Genomic DNA, 15,698 nt, shown 5'->3' with positions numbered 1-15,698 from the left:
ATGACCTGACAAAGATCATCAGCCGGCTCATCTTCTGCGGCTACCTCTTCTTCAGCTTCTCCCATTGCAGTATCATTGAAGCACGCACCATCAGGAATAATATCATTGTCGTCCCATTGTTCTTCTTCACCTTCTTCCATTACAACACCGGTTTCTCCGTGCTTTGTCCAACAAATATAGTTTGGCATGAAACCCGACTTGAACAAGTGTGAATGAAGAGTCCTTGAGCAAGGATATTCCACCATATTCTTACATATGGCACATGGGCAGCACATGAAACCATCGCGTTTGTTTGCCTCGGCCGCACGTAACAAAGAATGCACGCCGTCAATGAACTCTTGGGAGCGGCGATCAGCATTATACATCCAATGACGGCTCATCTGCATTACATGACATAAATATCATATTAAAACCTAGATCATAATTAATTATTTATACAACATGTGTGCCACCACAAAAGATACAAATTTATGAAAGCATCGCTATAATGTAGACAATCCCAACTACCACTAAAAGAACTAAAGCTAAAATACATTTCAGGAGCACAAGGATTTCGCGACCAATCTCAACTAAAACAGACAGATCCCCCGATTGTGCAACATCTTTGGGCTTCTTCGGCTGGATCACTGCCTCATTAGCCGCCGTATCTGCCTGTTGTGCAAGATATTTTTGCATGAGTTCAACATACTCTTCCTCCCAGTAGAAGCCTGAACAGCGTCCACTGCCATCCCACTGAAATTAAAACAAAAAATTAGAACTTTAATCACAACCATCATGAAAATAGGTATAAACTAACCATAATCATTAAATACGATAAAATAACTCACATTGCGATCCGGACACTTGTAGAAGATACGATCCTTGTTGGGACCCTCCTTCTTCACTCGGTACTCCATCACAATCTTCGTCTCATCACGACACTTGCCGCATGGAATGAGAGGAAGGCCCGGCCTAAGTCGCTTTGGAAACCCATGAGAGGCCGAGGACCCGGAAGCAGTTGCCATCTACTCTCTATACTCATTTTTTAATACACTATAAATTTCTCCTTTTATAAACAAATAAAATTAACAAACTATAAAATTATCTAGATCTCTAAACATCCGTACTAGTTGAACTTGCTTACGTGATCATCTCAGCGAGCATTTCTCCACCGGACGGCACCGTACTTGGTCAAGGAAGAGCTCCGATTCTACGAGGAAGGGAACACGGTCTCCCACGACCGTTGTCGCTCTCCCTCGTAGAATCAAAGCTCCTCCTTGATGTCCGTTACCGCTCGACAGAGAACATGCTTGCCAAGCTGAACACGGTCCGCAAGTTCAACTAGTACGGATTTTCTATAATTTTCTAACTATTTTCTAAGTTTTTATTTATATATACTACGTTTAGGTACGGTGATTGACAGACTACTGTGACGATATCGGGACATGTGAATAAATAACCATCCGTACTAGTTGACCTTGCTTACGTGATCAGCTCGGCGAGGATTTCTCCACCGGACGGCACCGTACTTGGTCAAGGAAGAGCTCCGATTCTACGAGGAAGGGAACACGGTCTTCCACGACCGTTGTCGCTCTCCCTCGTAGAATCAAAGCTCCTCCTTGACGTCCGTTACCGCTCGGCAGAGAACATCCTCGCCGACCTGAACACGGTCCGCAAGTTCAACTAGTAAGGATTTGCTATAATTTTCTAACTATTTTCTAACTTTATATTTATATATACTTTAACCTTCTTTCATGTAAATATGCAAGCTTGAAGTGATTTTGAGCTCAAATTGCTTACAAATGAAAAAAACCACAATAAAGAACCATAAATATATATAGTGAACAAAATGGCATAAGAAAATGGTAAAAAATGAGAGTATGAGATTGGTAACCTTTACAACTGAAGAATCGACGGAGGAATCGAAGAAATCGACGGAGGAATCGAAGAATGGATGGAGGAACAATGGAGGGAGGGAGGAAGCAAGAACACTACTGCAGTGAGCTTCAAAATGTGCTGAGCTCGGGCTCGGGGAGGAAGGAGGAGACGGCCGATTTATAAAGGGAGAACATTTAGTCCCGGTTGATGGATCCAACCGGGACTAAAGGTAACTTTCCAACCCCGGGCGCAGCCACGGCCCGGGAGTAGACCTTTACTCCCGGTTGGAGCCACCAACCGGGAGTAAAAGTATACCTTTAGTCCCGGTTGGTGGCTCCAATCGGGACTAAAGGTCCCTGCCACCTCTGTCTGGCGCAGTAGCCGTTGGGCAGGGACCTTTAGTCCCAGTTGGAGCCACCAACCGGGACTAAAGGCATCTCTAGTCCCGGGCGCAAAAAATCCCGGAACTAGAGCCCATTTTGGCCGAGGATCAAAGGTCTGTTCTCTACTAGTGCCATGAGCCTTCGACCACCACCATCCATTCGTGCATCCCGGTCGCTTGATCTAGAAGAAGGGTACGACCAGAAGGAGCTTCGTTTCTAGGCAAACTGAGCTATTGGAACTGCTTGTATGAGACCCAATCTTCTGACTCCTCAATTTGTTGATGTGCTGGCTGTGAATGTGCATGTCAAATGTGATAAACTTGGTGCGTGTGCCGATGAAATTGTGATGCATTGGTCTTTTCGGCTGAAACCGAGACACCGAACTAAAAACTGAGAGACCAAAATGTTAGTCTTTGTTATATCGGGCACAACTTCGGTCTCTGGTTTTGAAAGACCGAAATAATATAAGACCATATAACCGACTTGATAATTCAGTTAAAACCAAACGCCCACACCTACCTGTTGGACCCCTGTCTCCTCATCCCCCGCAAGGCAGTGTCAGCCACTCCCAATTCGGGGTCATGCCCAGGGCGTGCCGCAATATGACAAGGGGACGTGCACGCCTTTGCTTGAGGAAGAAGATGGACGTGCAGGCCCCTCTATTAGTCACTCCTAATTAAGGAAGCGCTCACCCCTTTGGCGTACGACGGACACCATGGAAGAGGATGAACCTAGGTGAGACACAACGACTTTCTCTGGGCTTTGACGGTCAGCTCCAGCTCCTGCAGGTGGTGTCAGGGACAATTTAACGTTGTCCAACGACCTGAAGGGATGCGAAACCCTAGCACCCCTTGTTGCCCAAGGGAGCGTCTAGAACCCATGCTCCTTGTATTCCTCTCGCCCTCCGAAATGTAAGGCAGGACAAAGGCTCCCATAGAGGGGACGAATCCCAAAAAACCCCTAGATCAGTAGCGCTCTCCTACCATCTCTCCTTTGGTGTAAGAACTCGCTTGAGTATTTTAACATGAAGAACTCACCGCTGGACGTAGGGCTTAGACGCCAAAACTAGGATAAACCCTTTGTGTCTCGAGTGCTAAACCAACGAAGTCTCACACATGGACCCATTGATCGATCCACTAATCACTTACCGTGGTTAAGAATCCACATCACTCTCCGAATTAGCGAAGCAAACAACACCCAATGAAAACATTTCTAATGTTTACACATTCGACCAATTTTCATGTAACTATAGTAACCAACTTAAGGTTCTCTAAGCAAATATACGGTCCCTCCTTAGATAGTTATTAGATGGTCCAACTTTTTTATTCCCATGACTGGGAAATGCTGAGACCTGAACGAAATTATAGGGAATTTAGATGGTCGCAAGTGCAAAAGAAGAAAACAGAGATGGTCGTTACCTCGACCAATCCCCTCACGCCAAACTCACCTCTCTCCCTAACCATGGATATTTGTTAACCTACCTCTCTTAACCCCTCTCTAAGACTGTCTCTAATAGGTGACTCATATGGACACCCAAACTCAAAATGGGTAGCAGAAGACCTAAAATCAGCCTCCAACAGAGTACCTATACGGGAGATCTATTTTAGGTTCTCTGAAAGGCACAACCCAAATATGAATATTCTCTCTCCAGGAAACCCATTTGCAGAAAGAATTCTCTTTCGGGTCCTGTTGTTGGAGATGATGTCAAATAGGTATTGAACCCTTTGACTGTAGCGCTACCCAAACGTTGAATAAGTCTTATATTTTAGGTGTTGTTGTTGGAGATCGTCATATTTGCTTCTCTTATAATCTATCTTTTTCGACTGAAATATTATTTTTTTCTCGTAAAAGATCAGCCGTTTGGGCTTACTTTCTCAGCGAAGGGAACGGGCCAGTCTAACCCATTCCTCACCCGGTCACCCCACCCCTACTTGAGGCTCACCACCCCTGTCCCTGCGCACGAACACACAGCACAGACACCAGGAACGATTGAACAAGCGTGGGTGGGAGCTGGGAAGCAGAGGCGGCCAGTGGGGGCGCCGGGAGGTAGGGCCGTGGTGCCAGCAACCGAGAGTTGGTGGCGCGGCGCCCGCCCGTCGGACAGGGACTGGTGGTGCTGCCTTCTCGGAGTGCGGCAGCGGCGGCGCCGGAGCAGTGCCAGATCTGCGACTCCGACGGCGCAATCCACCAATCCCTGGGCTCCGCATTGGATCAGGTACGTGTGGGGACTCCTTCTCCTCGACTTTCCTGGGGTTGTCCGTTTCCGCTGGTGTTCATTTCACCAAATCTGCCGAGTCTATATATTTTTCTTCCCATTTTTGGTTTGTTTTTAATAGCCGGGAGAGCAAAAGGTGGCATATTTAGCAGGAAATAACTATGCTTTATTGCACATAGATGCAGCACTGCTCCATTTCGAGTAGCTTCCAGAACAATTGTTTCCTTTTGTTATGTTGCTTCATTCACTAAGCTCTCAACTTGGATGCCCGATTGCACAGCATGGTGAATCAATGGTAGCTTAGTCTTCTACCTCTTGACGCCATACCATTAGGCGTTTTCTTCTTCATCTGCTTTTAGCAGAAGCGGATTTTTGTCGATCAGAGTTTGTGCCTGTGCAGAGCTACCGCCGTAGTGCAGATTTAGCTCGTTCCTGTAGTAAAAGGACCACCTTTGACAATTGCTTACAGTTTTGACTAACCCTTCTGAGATGAGATGCGATGAGGTGGCTGATCCATTCATCTACCAGCAAGAGCTGAGATGTGGGTTTTCCAGGTTGCTTGTTTTGGTTGCCGTGTGGAAGTTAGTGGCATGCCTGGATCTCATCAGGTGACATAGGTGCTTATACTGCTTTTGGTGGAAGAGTGAAGAGGGGACAGCTCGAATCTGAAATGATACAACTGCAGAAGATGCATCTTTCTTCCATATTATAGCTTCAACATGTACATTTAAAAAACCACCTAATGGTCAACAATTATATGGAAAGTGGTAGTCCACTCCTTGTGTGTGTCAACTTTTCCTTAACAAATGTGGATGCTTACTTTAACCATGTGAAGTGTTGGGATTTATTGATTGCATGACTGCTTGAGTGTATCACGAGGAAGCTTCCTTATCTTCTGTTTCACGGTCCATGTAGAACAGGAATGGTGCTAGAGTGGATTGTATGTCATGGGGAGAATCATTCTTGTCTTGTTAGTTGTTAGTTTCTTCTTTCTGTGGATTATGATGATAACCTCCTCTAATTCTTTCTGTTCTTGCAGGATCTAACAATCAACAAGCAAGCTTGTCCAGTCTCATAAGTAACAGCTACCTGCTGTAGGAGGGTTGCTGCTATCTGCCTGTCTTCACCTTATGGTGCTGTCTAGCTAGTTGTACAAGATGTCTGTCGTCGCCTGATGATCTCTGCTGTGACATCTCTCTCTCTCACTCGTCTGCTGAATTCGGCGGGTGCAGAAGGAAACAAGAGAGGATCAAGAAAGGCCGGATTCTGGCAACTTCCTCTAGTACATTGGCCTCAATTCCTCTTTCAGTTTCCACCATGCCTCGCAACTTGGAGAGCCCGGTGCAGACCCAGATGGCAGTCTCAGCCTTGGACCGAGCTCTTAGCAGCGAGTACCCTACCAAAAGCAGAAGCGAGACCAAGGTTGGCGGATGGAAACATGTTTTTGTCCAAACTGACACTGGTTGTGTCCTGGCTATTCAATTGGATCGTGGTGACAATGCACACACGGTCAAAAGAAGGCTGCAGGTGGCCTTAAACTTTCCTACTGATGAGAGGTCACTGACATTAGGCGATCGTGTTCTGAAAAATGATCTTAGCACCATTAGAAATGATTCCCCATTGCTTCTCACAAAGACTTTCATGCATCGAAGTTCCTCCACACCATGCTTGTCTCCTAGAGGCAAGGATCTCCAACAGCAAAAAGACAAGGGTTGTCCAATTGAACTGTTAGTATGCCCGAGCCGCTGTTCTCGAGCAAGGCAGCTCGTGAAGGATGTTGCTAGGGCAATCAGGAAAGGTGTGGATCCAGTACCTATCAAAAGTGGGCTTGGTGGTGCCTACTATTTCAAGAACAGCAAAGGTGAGAATGCGGCAATTGTGAAGCCAAATGATGAGGAGCCTTTTGCACCCAACAACCCAAAAGGTTTTATAGGGAAATCCCTTGGGCAGCCAGGCCTCAAAAGATCAGTTCGAATTGGTGAGACTGGATTCAGAGAGGTTGCTGCCTACCTTCTGGACCATGATAATTCTGCTAATGTCCCTCCGACGCTACTTGTTAAGATTTCTCATCCTGTGTTTCATATGAATGAAGGCGCCAACTGTGCTAACAAAAATATTGCTGATGGTAGCACTCAAGCTGTTAGCAAGATTGCATCATTTCAGCAGTTTATTCCTCATGATTTTGATGCCAGTGATCATGGCACCTCAAGCTTTCCTGTTTCTGCTGTCCATAGGATTGGTATTCTTGACATCAGGATCTTCAACACTGATAGACATGCTGGAAATCTTCTGGTAAGGAAGCAAACTGGAGCAGGAAAATTTGGGAATCAGACTGAACTTATTCCTATTGATCATGGTCTCTGCCTTCCAGAGTGTTTGGAGGATCCTTATTTTGAATGGATCCACTGGCCTCAGGCATCAGTCCCATTCTCTGAGGATGAGCTCGAGTACATTGCAAATCTTGATCCAGTGAAAGATGCTGACATGCTGCGGATGGAGTTGCCTATGATCCGTGAAGCATGCCTGAGAGTACTAATACTCTCAACCATATTTCTAAAAGAAGCCACAGCATTTGGTCTGTGCCTTGCAGAGATTGGGGAGATGATGAGCAGAGAATTTACTGGGATGGAAGATCAGCCAAGTGAGCTAGAGTTTGTCTGCATGGAGGCAAGGAGGCTAGCAGCAGAACAAGAAGACAGTACCACAGAACATGACTCTGGTGAGGAGGATTTAACTCAGTTTGAACTTGACAGCGAAGATCATGAAATGCTAAAAGAACCATCAGCCCACCAGTTTGAATTTAAGACAAGAAACTCCAGAAACCAACTGTCCAAATTGGATGAAGCCGATGAAGAAGAGGAGGAAGAAGAGGAAGATGATACTGAGGAGGTAGAAAGCGATGCTGGAAAGTTAGCTTGCCCTAAGCCTGTCAATAAGTGGCTTGCTAACATTTCAAAGCTGTCAACCTCACTGAAGGATGTCAATCTAGCAGACAAAACCCAGCGTCAACTGTCTGCTGGTCCTAAGTTTGTGGATCCTGTGAATACTTCTAAGAGCAACAGCAATGACAGTGGCTCTCAACTTTGTAACTGGGGAAGTGCAAACGATATGCTCCCTACAAGTGTGAGCTTCGTCAAGCTGGCTGACATGAAAACTGAGACGTGGGGCCTGTTCCTCGAGAAGTTCCAGGAGCTCCTGCCTGAGACATTCCGCTCCCACAAGTGCAGTGTCACAGCGCAAAGGGCAAAGCAGAGGCTTGGCACTTCTTGCCAGTTTTGAGTTAGCACAGGAGTAGGGAGGTGAGCACCTGTTCGGCTGTGGCTTTCATGCAGGTGTTGAGTTCTGCAGTTCTCGAATAAAGCCATCCTTCACAGGATTGCAATTTGCAACAGGATTTGAGTGATTGAGTGCCTGAACCTGAGGTCCATGCTGATATGATGACCTTGCTCTGTAAATATTTTTTTTACCTTTTTCTTCCCCTTTTCTAGCTAGGCTGCTAGACATGAGTTGCTTGAAAGAAGTTGGGATGCAATGTCTGCCTGTTTCTGGCCGCCCAACTCTTCCACTCATGCAGCCTGTTCGTTTTGTCATAAACAATCGTGGATTATTTACTGCCGGCTGGTTTGGTGTGAGAGAAATATTGTTCGTTGGCTAAAATCCACGATCGTATATGAGCAAGTGAATAGGCTGATGATATGCATTCAAAAGTTTTATTCAAATAAACATTCAGCAGAAAGTTTCTAATGTTGTAATTAAACATTGTGGCAGATGAACGCTAAAGGTCAACTTACAATCATTTTGTTGTGTTGCGATTGGCATGTTCAGTATAAGTCATGTAATTTATGCTTTGGCTGATAAGCTATGATTAAAAGTACTGTTGACTGATTTACTGTAGGAGAAAAATATTATTCGTTGGCTGAAAAAAAAAATACTGCTTTAAAACCAGGCGAACAGGACGATCCTTACTGTGACTGAGTATTCGTTTTCTTGTTCACATGGCCATGGTTAAAATCCAGTGTCTGCATGCGTCTGTGAAATTAAAGCCATCCTGCAGTTTAATGTGCTCAGTCTGTCTTGCAGTCTTTAGGTGTGAAATCAATTCTCATAATACTAGTATGTACTACGACCAGAATAAATGCGACAGAAGTCCAGAAAATTGTTGGGAAACTTAAGCTATCCTGTAGTATATTCCAGCGGTAGCTTATGGACGGTAGGCTTGTTTAGTCGGACGAAATTTGGGAATTTAGTTACGGTAGCATTTTCGTTTTTATTTAACAATTAGTATTTAATTATGGACTAATTATTATTTAACAATTAGTATTTAATTATGGACTAATTAGGCTTAAAACGTTCGTCTTGTGATTTCTAATCAAACTGTGCAATTAGTTTTTTTTCGTCTACATTTAATGCTCCATGCACGTATTGCAAGATTCGATGTGATGGCCACTGTAGCACTTTTTGAGAAAACTTTTTGAAACTAAGGCCCCGTTTAGATGCGAAATTTTTTGGCTTTTGGCTACTGTAGCACTTTCGTTTGTATTTAGCAAAAATTGTCCAATTATGGACTATTTAGGCTTAAAAGATTCATCTCGCCAATTACGGGCAAACTGTGCAATTAGTTATTCTTTTTACCTACTGTCGGGGACCTAATACCGGGGTACCCCAGAAGGTGGAACCAATAACTGCCGAACGTGAAAACTTCTGGATGCATAAGGGCGCCGTTTCATCCCTCGTTCGGGTAAACAGGAGTTTGGTTCCGCCTCGCCCGACGCCTTTGGGAGATAACTCTGCCTCGCCCGAGGGCTCAAGGTTAATCTCCGTCTCGCCCGACGCCATTGGGACAGGCTCGGTCTCGCCCAAGGGCCAAGGGATAAACTCCGTCTCGCCCGACGCCTTGAAGGCGGGCTCGGTCTCGCCCGAGGGCTGAGGGATAGGTTCCGCCTCGCCCGACCCCGGAGGGGCAAGGTCGGTCTCACCCGAGAGATAGGAATTGGTCTCCGTTTCGCCCGACGGCAAGGAACGAGTCTCACCCTGCTCCATACCTAAAGATTGGATTCATCCTCCCTGACAACTTCTCCCCATTCCCTCGAGATGATAAGTACAGGGCAAGACAAGACGTTCGGGTCAACCGTGGCTCCAAGGACCATACCCTGCGCCCTGGCAGGAAAAGTACTGCCAGGGGATGACAGGACAGGTGCTTTAGACCCTTCCGGGCGCCGCAGAGCCCGAAAGGTTGTACAGGTGCGTGCTCCTCGCCCTATAGAATTGTAGGCGCCAGCTTCAACCCTGGGACACGCAACCCGACGAAGATATACGACAACCGCTACGCTCTAGAAAAGGACTTAATATCTCCACGCACGACGGACATTCCATCATCATACTATGGACCCCAGGGAGCGGCACCCACTTCCCGACCCCTCGGGTCCGCCAAGTCAGAAGGCCTTGACCACGTCGTCGCTCCGGACCCCGACCCCTCGTCCCTCCGACGAAGACTCACAGGAACCAGAAGGCGTGCGGAGCAAGGCTGGGAGAGGCCAATAAGTCAAAACCACAGTACTACAGCCCACACCCTGCGTAGAGCAGCATTCTGTAATCAACCTGACATTCTACAGAGACATCAACAGTATTGTAGGCGCCTATCTTCCTTCGCACTCACCAGAATAAAGGAGGAGGATTGGGAAGACGTGAGCCACAAGATTAAGTAGAATATACATCATAAACCCTCGCCCTTGTAAAAGCCACCCCCTTCCTCTATAAAAGGGGATGCACTTCCTCCATCAGGGGGACGGACTCGAAAGACCGAAAAGAAGACCACGCACTCATACACACAGTCAAGCGGACACGAAGCTCTTGACCTCCTATCAACCCATCCATCAGAGACCTAGGACCAGTCCCTCTCTCGATTGTTTGTACCCCTTACTACAGACCGTTCACGGTGCTAATAACACGAGCAGCAGCAAACTGGACGTAGGGACATTCGGCCCGAACCAGTATAAATTTTGTGTCCTTTAGCGCACCATCCGAGCCTAACGCGTATTACTATAAATTTACTTGCCGGTGCTTGTACGAAACACCGACACCTACATTTAATGCTCCATGCATGTGCCGTAAGATTTGATGTGACGAAGAATTTTAAAATTTTTTGGGTGGAATCTAAACAGGGCCTAGACAAAGCCGTAGTATTCCGAGGTACATTTGCTATCGCGCCACTGACTGGAAATGTAAGAAAGAACAGTCCAAGAATAACCGTGACTGATGGAATGGTAACGAAATTGACAGCAGATTCTTTCAGTGGTTTAAAGCATCCAGTTCTTTCGGTGTTTTTTTTTTGAAACACATGAACTACAGTGTTTTATAAACATTTTTTTCTTGTTGATTTCAAGCGGTGGAGTCTTACCGCCTGTGACCGGAAGGTTCGGGGTTCGAGTCATGGTCTCATCGCATTGCACAGGTGAGGGTAAAGCTTGCCGCTAACACTCTTCCCCAGACCCCGCACAGAGCGAGAGGTCGGGTACGCTCTTTTTTGATTTCCTGTAAATCTGTAATCTATCCATGGTGGATGCCATTGTCTTGTCAAATACTACAACTACTGTTGATTTTTTACAACGATTTCAAACCTCAGGTCAATACAGAATTCTTGGTAACGAGACCTCTCATGGCAGCCAAGACATCTTTAACGATCTAGTAACTACCTGATGCTTTCATCAAACAGCTACAACAAGGTCGAACCAAATTAAACCCTTTACATTTTGATACGTTTTTTCTTATCAAGTTAAAATCTAACTCAGCAACATGCATACTAGAACAAGCTCATAAGTTCATGATACCCTTATCGGCGTAAGTTCTTTCATGCTGGTGAGGTCACTAAGCTCCACATGCTGGTACTCTATCCTCCTAAGGACGGTCCTGGTCTCACTCCTTGGCAGAGTTAGCGCATCATACTTTGTCAGCTGGCGCTGCCTGAGCCTTGAGATGGCCTGCGTGACCTCTGATATCCAGGGGCGCTTCCTTGGACTCTTGTTAACGCATCGGTAGGCAACATCAGCAAGCATCCGGACCTCTTCAGGGATGTTCCCTACTAGGAGGTCCTTATCCAGTATCTCCTCCCAATCAACCCTTCCCTCCCCTCCAATTGCTGCCTGAAAGGAGTCATGCATAGTATAAGTACTCCACAACACTACCGATGACACTTTTGCTCACAGACTGGTTTTATGAGGCATCTTTATCTTACAGCAATATGATAGTAACAAGGTTGTGACCTAACATCATGCTTCACAGTGCAGTAGAGCGCTAATTGGACTGTAGTAGTGTGCATAGCTCGTGCGTGTGCTCCAGTACAGAGCTCATGTGAGACTAATGTCTCAGCTAGGGCACTGGTCTGATGTGCATGACCCAAAAGTGGAGCTATAACTTGTGAACAAGCAAAACATGTACTCAAATATACAATAAGTGACCAACCTGCTAGCATTGAGTAATAATGCCTATTGAATAAGTGGGAAAAGGGCTTTTTTTTCTTCTAATTCTGTATGGAGTTCCAGTAAAGTTAAAATAACTTACCAGATTAATGTACTCCATTAGACCTTGTTGCGGATTTATGGCTGTTATCAGTTCAAAAAGTATTATGCCGAAACTGTACACATCACTCTTCTTTGTTAACTTATTTGTGGACATGTAATCAGGATCCATATATCCATAGGTGCCCTTGAGGCCAGACTTACTTCCATCATACACTTCCTCCTTTGATAGACCAAAGTCTGCAACCTGCACCCACCAAGAAAAAAGATGGATTACAATGTACTAGTAGATTAGTTTCAGGCTAAGTATTTTGTCTCATCAACAAAATCCTGCTTTTAGTTGCATATATCCAGACTGAGTTGATCAATGAACTTTACACTCATCATGAGCTAGTATTGGTTTAGTTGAAACAACAGACAGCTGCACGATAATACCTAAAAAGTACATATGGAGCAGTTACAATGATCAATATGAAGTATGTCATGTCTAACCTTGGCCCTCATCGAATGGTCCAAAAGTATATTATCAGACTTTAGATCCCTGTGAATAACAGGTGGAACAGCCTGCACTCATGAAACATAACCATAGCTTTCATCAATTCCCATTATTTGCAGAATACACACCCTAATAATTATCAACTGTTAGCGTACCCCTTCATGCAGATACTCAATTCCATGAGAGATATCATGAGCAATTTGCAGCCTTTCTTGCCAGCTCAAACTCCGTTTATTGTCACCTGATATGACATGATACGAAAGTAATTAAGGGCATGCCTTCCAAATGATGAAACAATTTGTTTAGAACCTTTGAAGTGCACTGACACACTATGTGCTCTGTGTATAACTAATATGCAAATCATTTCATCATGTTCCTTTGTTCTGTGCTTCACCTCAGGAAAATAGAGAAATTGTCTCCCGTACCATATAAAAGTCTTGCCAAACTCCCATTGCTCATGTACTCATAAATCAGAATGCGCTGCCCTTTTTCCACACAATACCCAACCAAATTAACAAGATTCCTATGATGCAGCCTGCTAAGCAATGCTACCTGCAAACAAGATGTAGCCATGATTGCACTTTGATCAGTTTATTAGAGTTAAATGTCCATAGCAAACTACTTCACATAGGTATTGCAGGTTGAGCATACTTTACCCACAGCATTTTTTTTAATCCTTTCTTTTTCCTTTGGATGTTTCATACTTTTTCCAGGCAAAGTGTGCCCCATCATTGAATAACTCTTTTTTTGCTAGACCATCATTCAAGAACATAATTACTTTGTGTCTAAGAAAAAAAAAAGTAACAGTCAAAACAAACACCAGGATACCCGTCTTGTTGTATTTCTGCTTCTCTCTAGACTCGCAAAACTTAATTTTTTTTGGTGAATGTGCTCATTTCTTCTTCTTTTTTAACTAACATGAATGTGCTCATTTCTCATCTGCCATTTTGCACCATACTAGTGGCCCCGTTCGCTGGTCTGAAACTTGGCTGAAACTGGCTGAAAAACACTGTTCCGGCTGAATTGTTGTGAGAGAAAAACACTGTTCCGGCTGAAAAAAGAAGCCGAACAAGCCATTTTTAAGAGTGCAGTGGCAGCAATATGCAGACAGGATCATACGGGCTACTACCTCCGTCCCAAAAAGAGTGCAATTCTAGATGCATTCTCGGTTATGGCCCCTAGAGTTTAATAAAATATATGGCTCGAAATATTAATGTTTAAGACGCCAAATAAGTATATTATGAAAATATATTTCGTGATCAATCTAATGATACCTACTTAGTACGATAAATATTAGTAACTTTTTATTTAAATTTAGTCAAACTTAACATAGTTTAACATACTATGTTCTAGAATTGCATTTTTTAGGCAGACGGAGTAATTTCCAGGAATAGTTGTTTCCTAAGGTACAAATAACCTATAATTTCCAGGAATAGTTGTTCCCTAAGGTACAAATAATATATAGGATTCGCTGAATAAAGTGCAGGTGTCCTAGCAAATCCATCACATCAACCAATACAGATAAATTGCTTAGAACAAAAACCGAAAAATGGTGCACCCGAAAAAGATTGCAATACCTCAGTCTGGAACTCTCTTTCCCCTTGCCTTGAATCACTCGCGAGCACCTTTACAGCTACCACTTCACCGGTGGCCATTACAGCTCTGTACACAGGACCGAACGATCCTTGCCCCAGAATTGTGGTAAAGTTGCTGGTAGCCTTCTGCAGATCCCTGAGCAGGAACCACCAGCAACATGATGGAACAATTCAGAAAATGATATTTACACTGCACCTCATGATCTGATCGGAATATATGAGTGACCTTTCCACAGAATCACAGCCATGGACCCAATTAAAGGCAGTAATTTCACAGCTCACACAGAACAGATCAATTCAACTAAGATAAGATGAGGAAAAGTTTCCGTGTTCCAGATATCTATGGAATAGAAGAAGTGTAGAACGTACTTGTAATGGTATTTTGGGATCCCGGAGACGGACAGCGGCGGCGGCTCCCTGCCGTTGTGGCCGGCGCCGCCTCCTCTCCAGGCCCAGAACGCGGCGCGTTTGGGCAGTGGCGGGTGGCCCCAGTCGGCGACGCTCTCGGAGACCACGGAGACGGAGACGCTGGAGTCGAGGCTGGCGCATCCGGCGCCGTCGGCCCGCAGCGTGGCCGAGGGCGACTCGAGGGACCGCGTCCGTGCGGTGGCGACGCTGGCCCGCCGGCGGTAGAGCCAGATGGCCAGGAGCACACCCGCCGCCGCGAGCAGCGCGGCCGCGACGCCGGCGGTGACCCCGATGAGCACGGCCCTGCTGCTCCTATCGACCATCCCCGCTGCCGTGCGCCTCCCGGCGCCTCCTCCCCGGCGAAGCAACGACCATGCCGTGTGAGGTCACGCCCGGGAGCAGGAACCAACCTCCTAGGCGCCTTCTCCTGCTCCTGCCATGCCATGGGAGCAGCAGAACGCGTCAGGAAGCAGCAACCTTGCGCTGGAACACTTGTGAAGCGAGCGACCCTGCGCGGCGTCACGCGGTAAGACGCGATCTTGCGCTGGAATTGAGTAGCAGCATGCGCCAAGATCGAAGCAATCCTGCACAGCAGCTCCGCGGTAAAACTGCGGAATTGCGCCTCAAAAAGAGAAGCTTGGCAGCAAAGTGTGTGCCGTACCGTACCTCGGAAAATCCTGCTCGTCGACGCTGATCTCAGGAACTGACGACGACGGATCGAAGAGGAGAGCAGGACGAGATTGATTGAGCCTCCTCCTATTCGTGGCGGAGTAGGAAGAGGAGGAGGAATGGGTTCACCGGTTCAGAGCGGACTGGCGCGTGGAAAAAGAGGCGTCTTCCGTTTCTGTTTTGGGAGTAGACGCAGTCCAACCCGCTCTCCCCGCGACGCAAGCACGCACCTCTCTCTAATATCTGGCTCGAAAGCAACTGGTGCAGATATCCATGGCGAGGCTTGCTCGCGAGACCGGGAAAAGGGAAAATTGATTTCTGTCGACCTCTCTCTCTCTGTTCCTCCTTGGCGTCTGTCTGTATCTTTCCTGGCTTTGTTTAGATTCTGACGAAGGCTCATGGATGGGTCCTGATTGTGAGACTGGGTGACCGTGTTGTTGAGACGCGACCCTGTCAATTGCCATGTATGTGCACATGAGTCGTGCTCGTGCCCCTCGTGATCATGCTGTCGCTGTGCGGTGCGCGGCTGTGCCTGGCCCCCCTCCCAAATGAAAAAGCACA

General features: G+C 46.1%; 2 protein-coding genes across 3 annotated transcripts; one reads left to right on the top strand and one right to left on the bottom strand.

Annotated features, from left to right (window-relative positions):
* The first annotated feature begins 4,208 nt into the window (after positions 1–4,208).
* LOC136527659 (phosphatidylinositol 4-kinase gamma 5-like) lies at positions 4,209–8,245 on the top strand. The gene is made up of 2 exons (XM_066520450.1): positions 4,209–4,455; positions 5,495–8,245. Exon 2 carries the CDS (start codon positions 5,773–5,775, stop codon positions 7,732–7,734), a length of 1,962 nt encoding a protein of 653 aa, XP_066376547.1. The 5' UTR covers positions 4,209–4,455; positions 5,495–5,772; the 3' UTR covers positions 7,735–8,245.
* A 2,802-nt stretch (positions 8,246–11,047) lies between these two features.
* LOC136527403 (calcium/calmodulin-regulated receptor-like kinase 2) lies at positions 11,048–15,476 on the bottom strand. 2 transcript variants are annotated; one of them, XM_066520122.1, is made up of 8 exons: positions 15,135–15,476; positions 14,430–15,052; positions 14,043–14,196; positions 12,891–13,017; positions 12,621–12,706; positions 12,462–12,533; positions 12,013–12,216; positions 11,048–11,594 (listed from the first exon to the last, which is right to left on the bottom strand). In XM_066520122.1, the coding sequence occupies exons 2-8, from the start codon at positions 14,789–14,791 to the stop codon at positions 11,274–11,276; spliced, it is 1,326 nt and encodes a 441-aa protein (XP_066376219.1). In that variant the 5' UTR covers positions 14,792–15,052; positions 15,135–15,476; the 3' UTR covers positions 11,048–11,273. The 2 variants fall into 2 exon arrangements, with proteins under 2 accessions (XP_066376219.1, XP_066376218.1); XM_066520121.1 differs by having other exon boundaries at positions 14,430–14,901.
* Between the last annotated feature and the right edge of the window lie 222 nt (positions 15,477–15,698).

Source organism: Miscanthus floridulus, chromosome 19, assembly GCF_019320115.1.
Source record: "Miscanthus floridulus cultivar M001 chromosome 19, ASM1932011v1, whole genome shotgun sequence".
NCBI classification, from domain to species: domain Eukaryota; kingdom Viridiplantae; phylum Streptophyta; class Magnoliopsida; order Poales; family Poaceae; genus Miscanthus; species Miscanthus floridulus.
The sequence above is the reverse complement of the archived record's forward strand: the minus strand, read 5'-3'. Positions and strand labels throughout refer to the sequence as shown.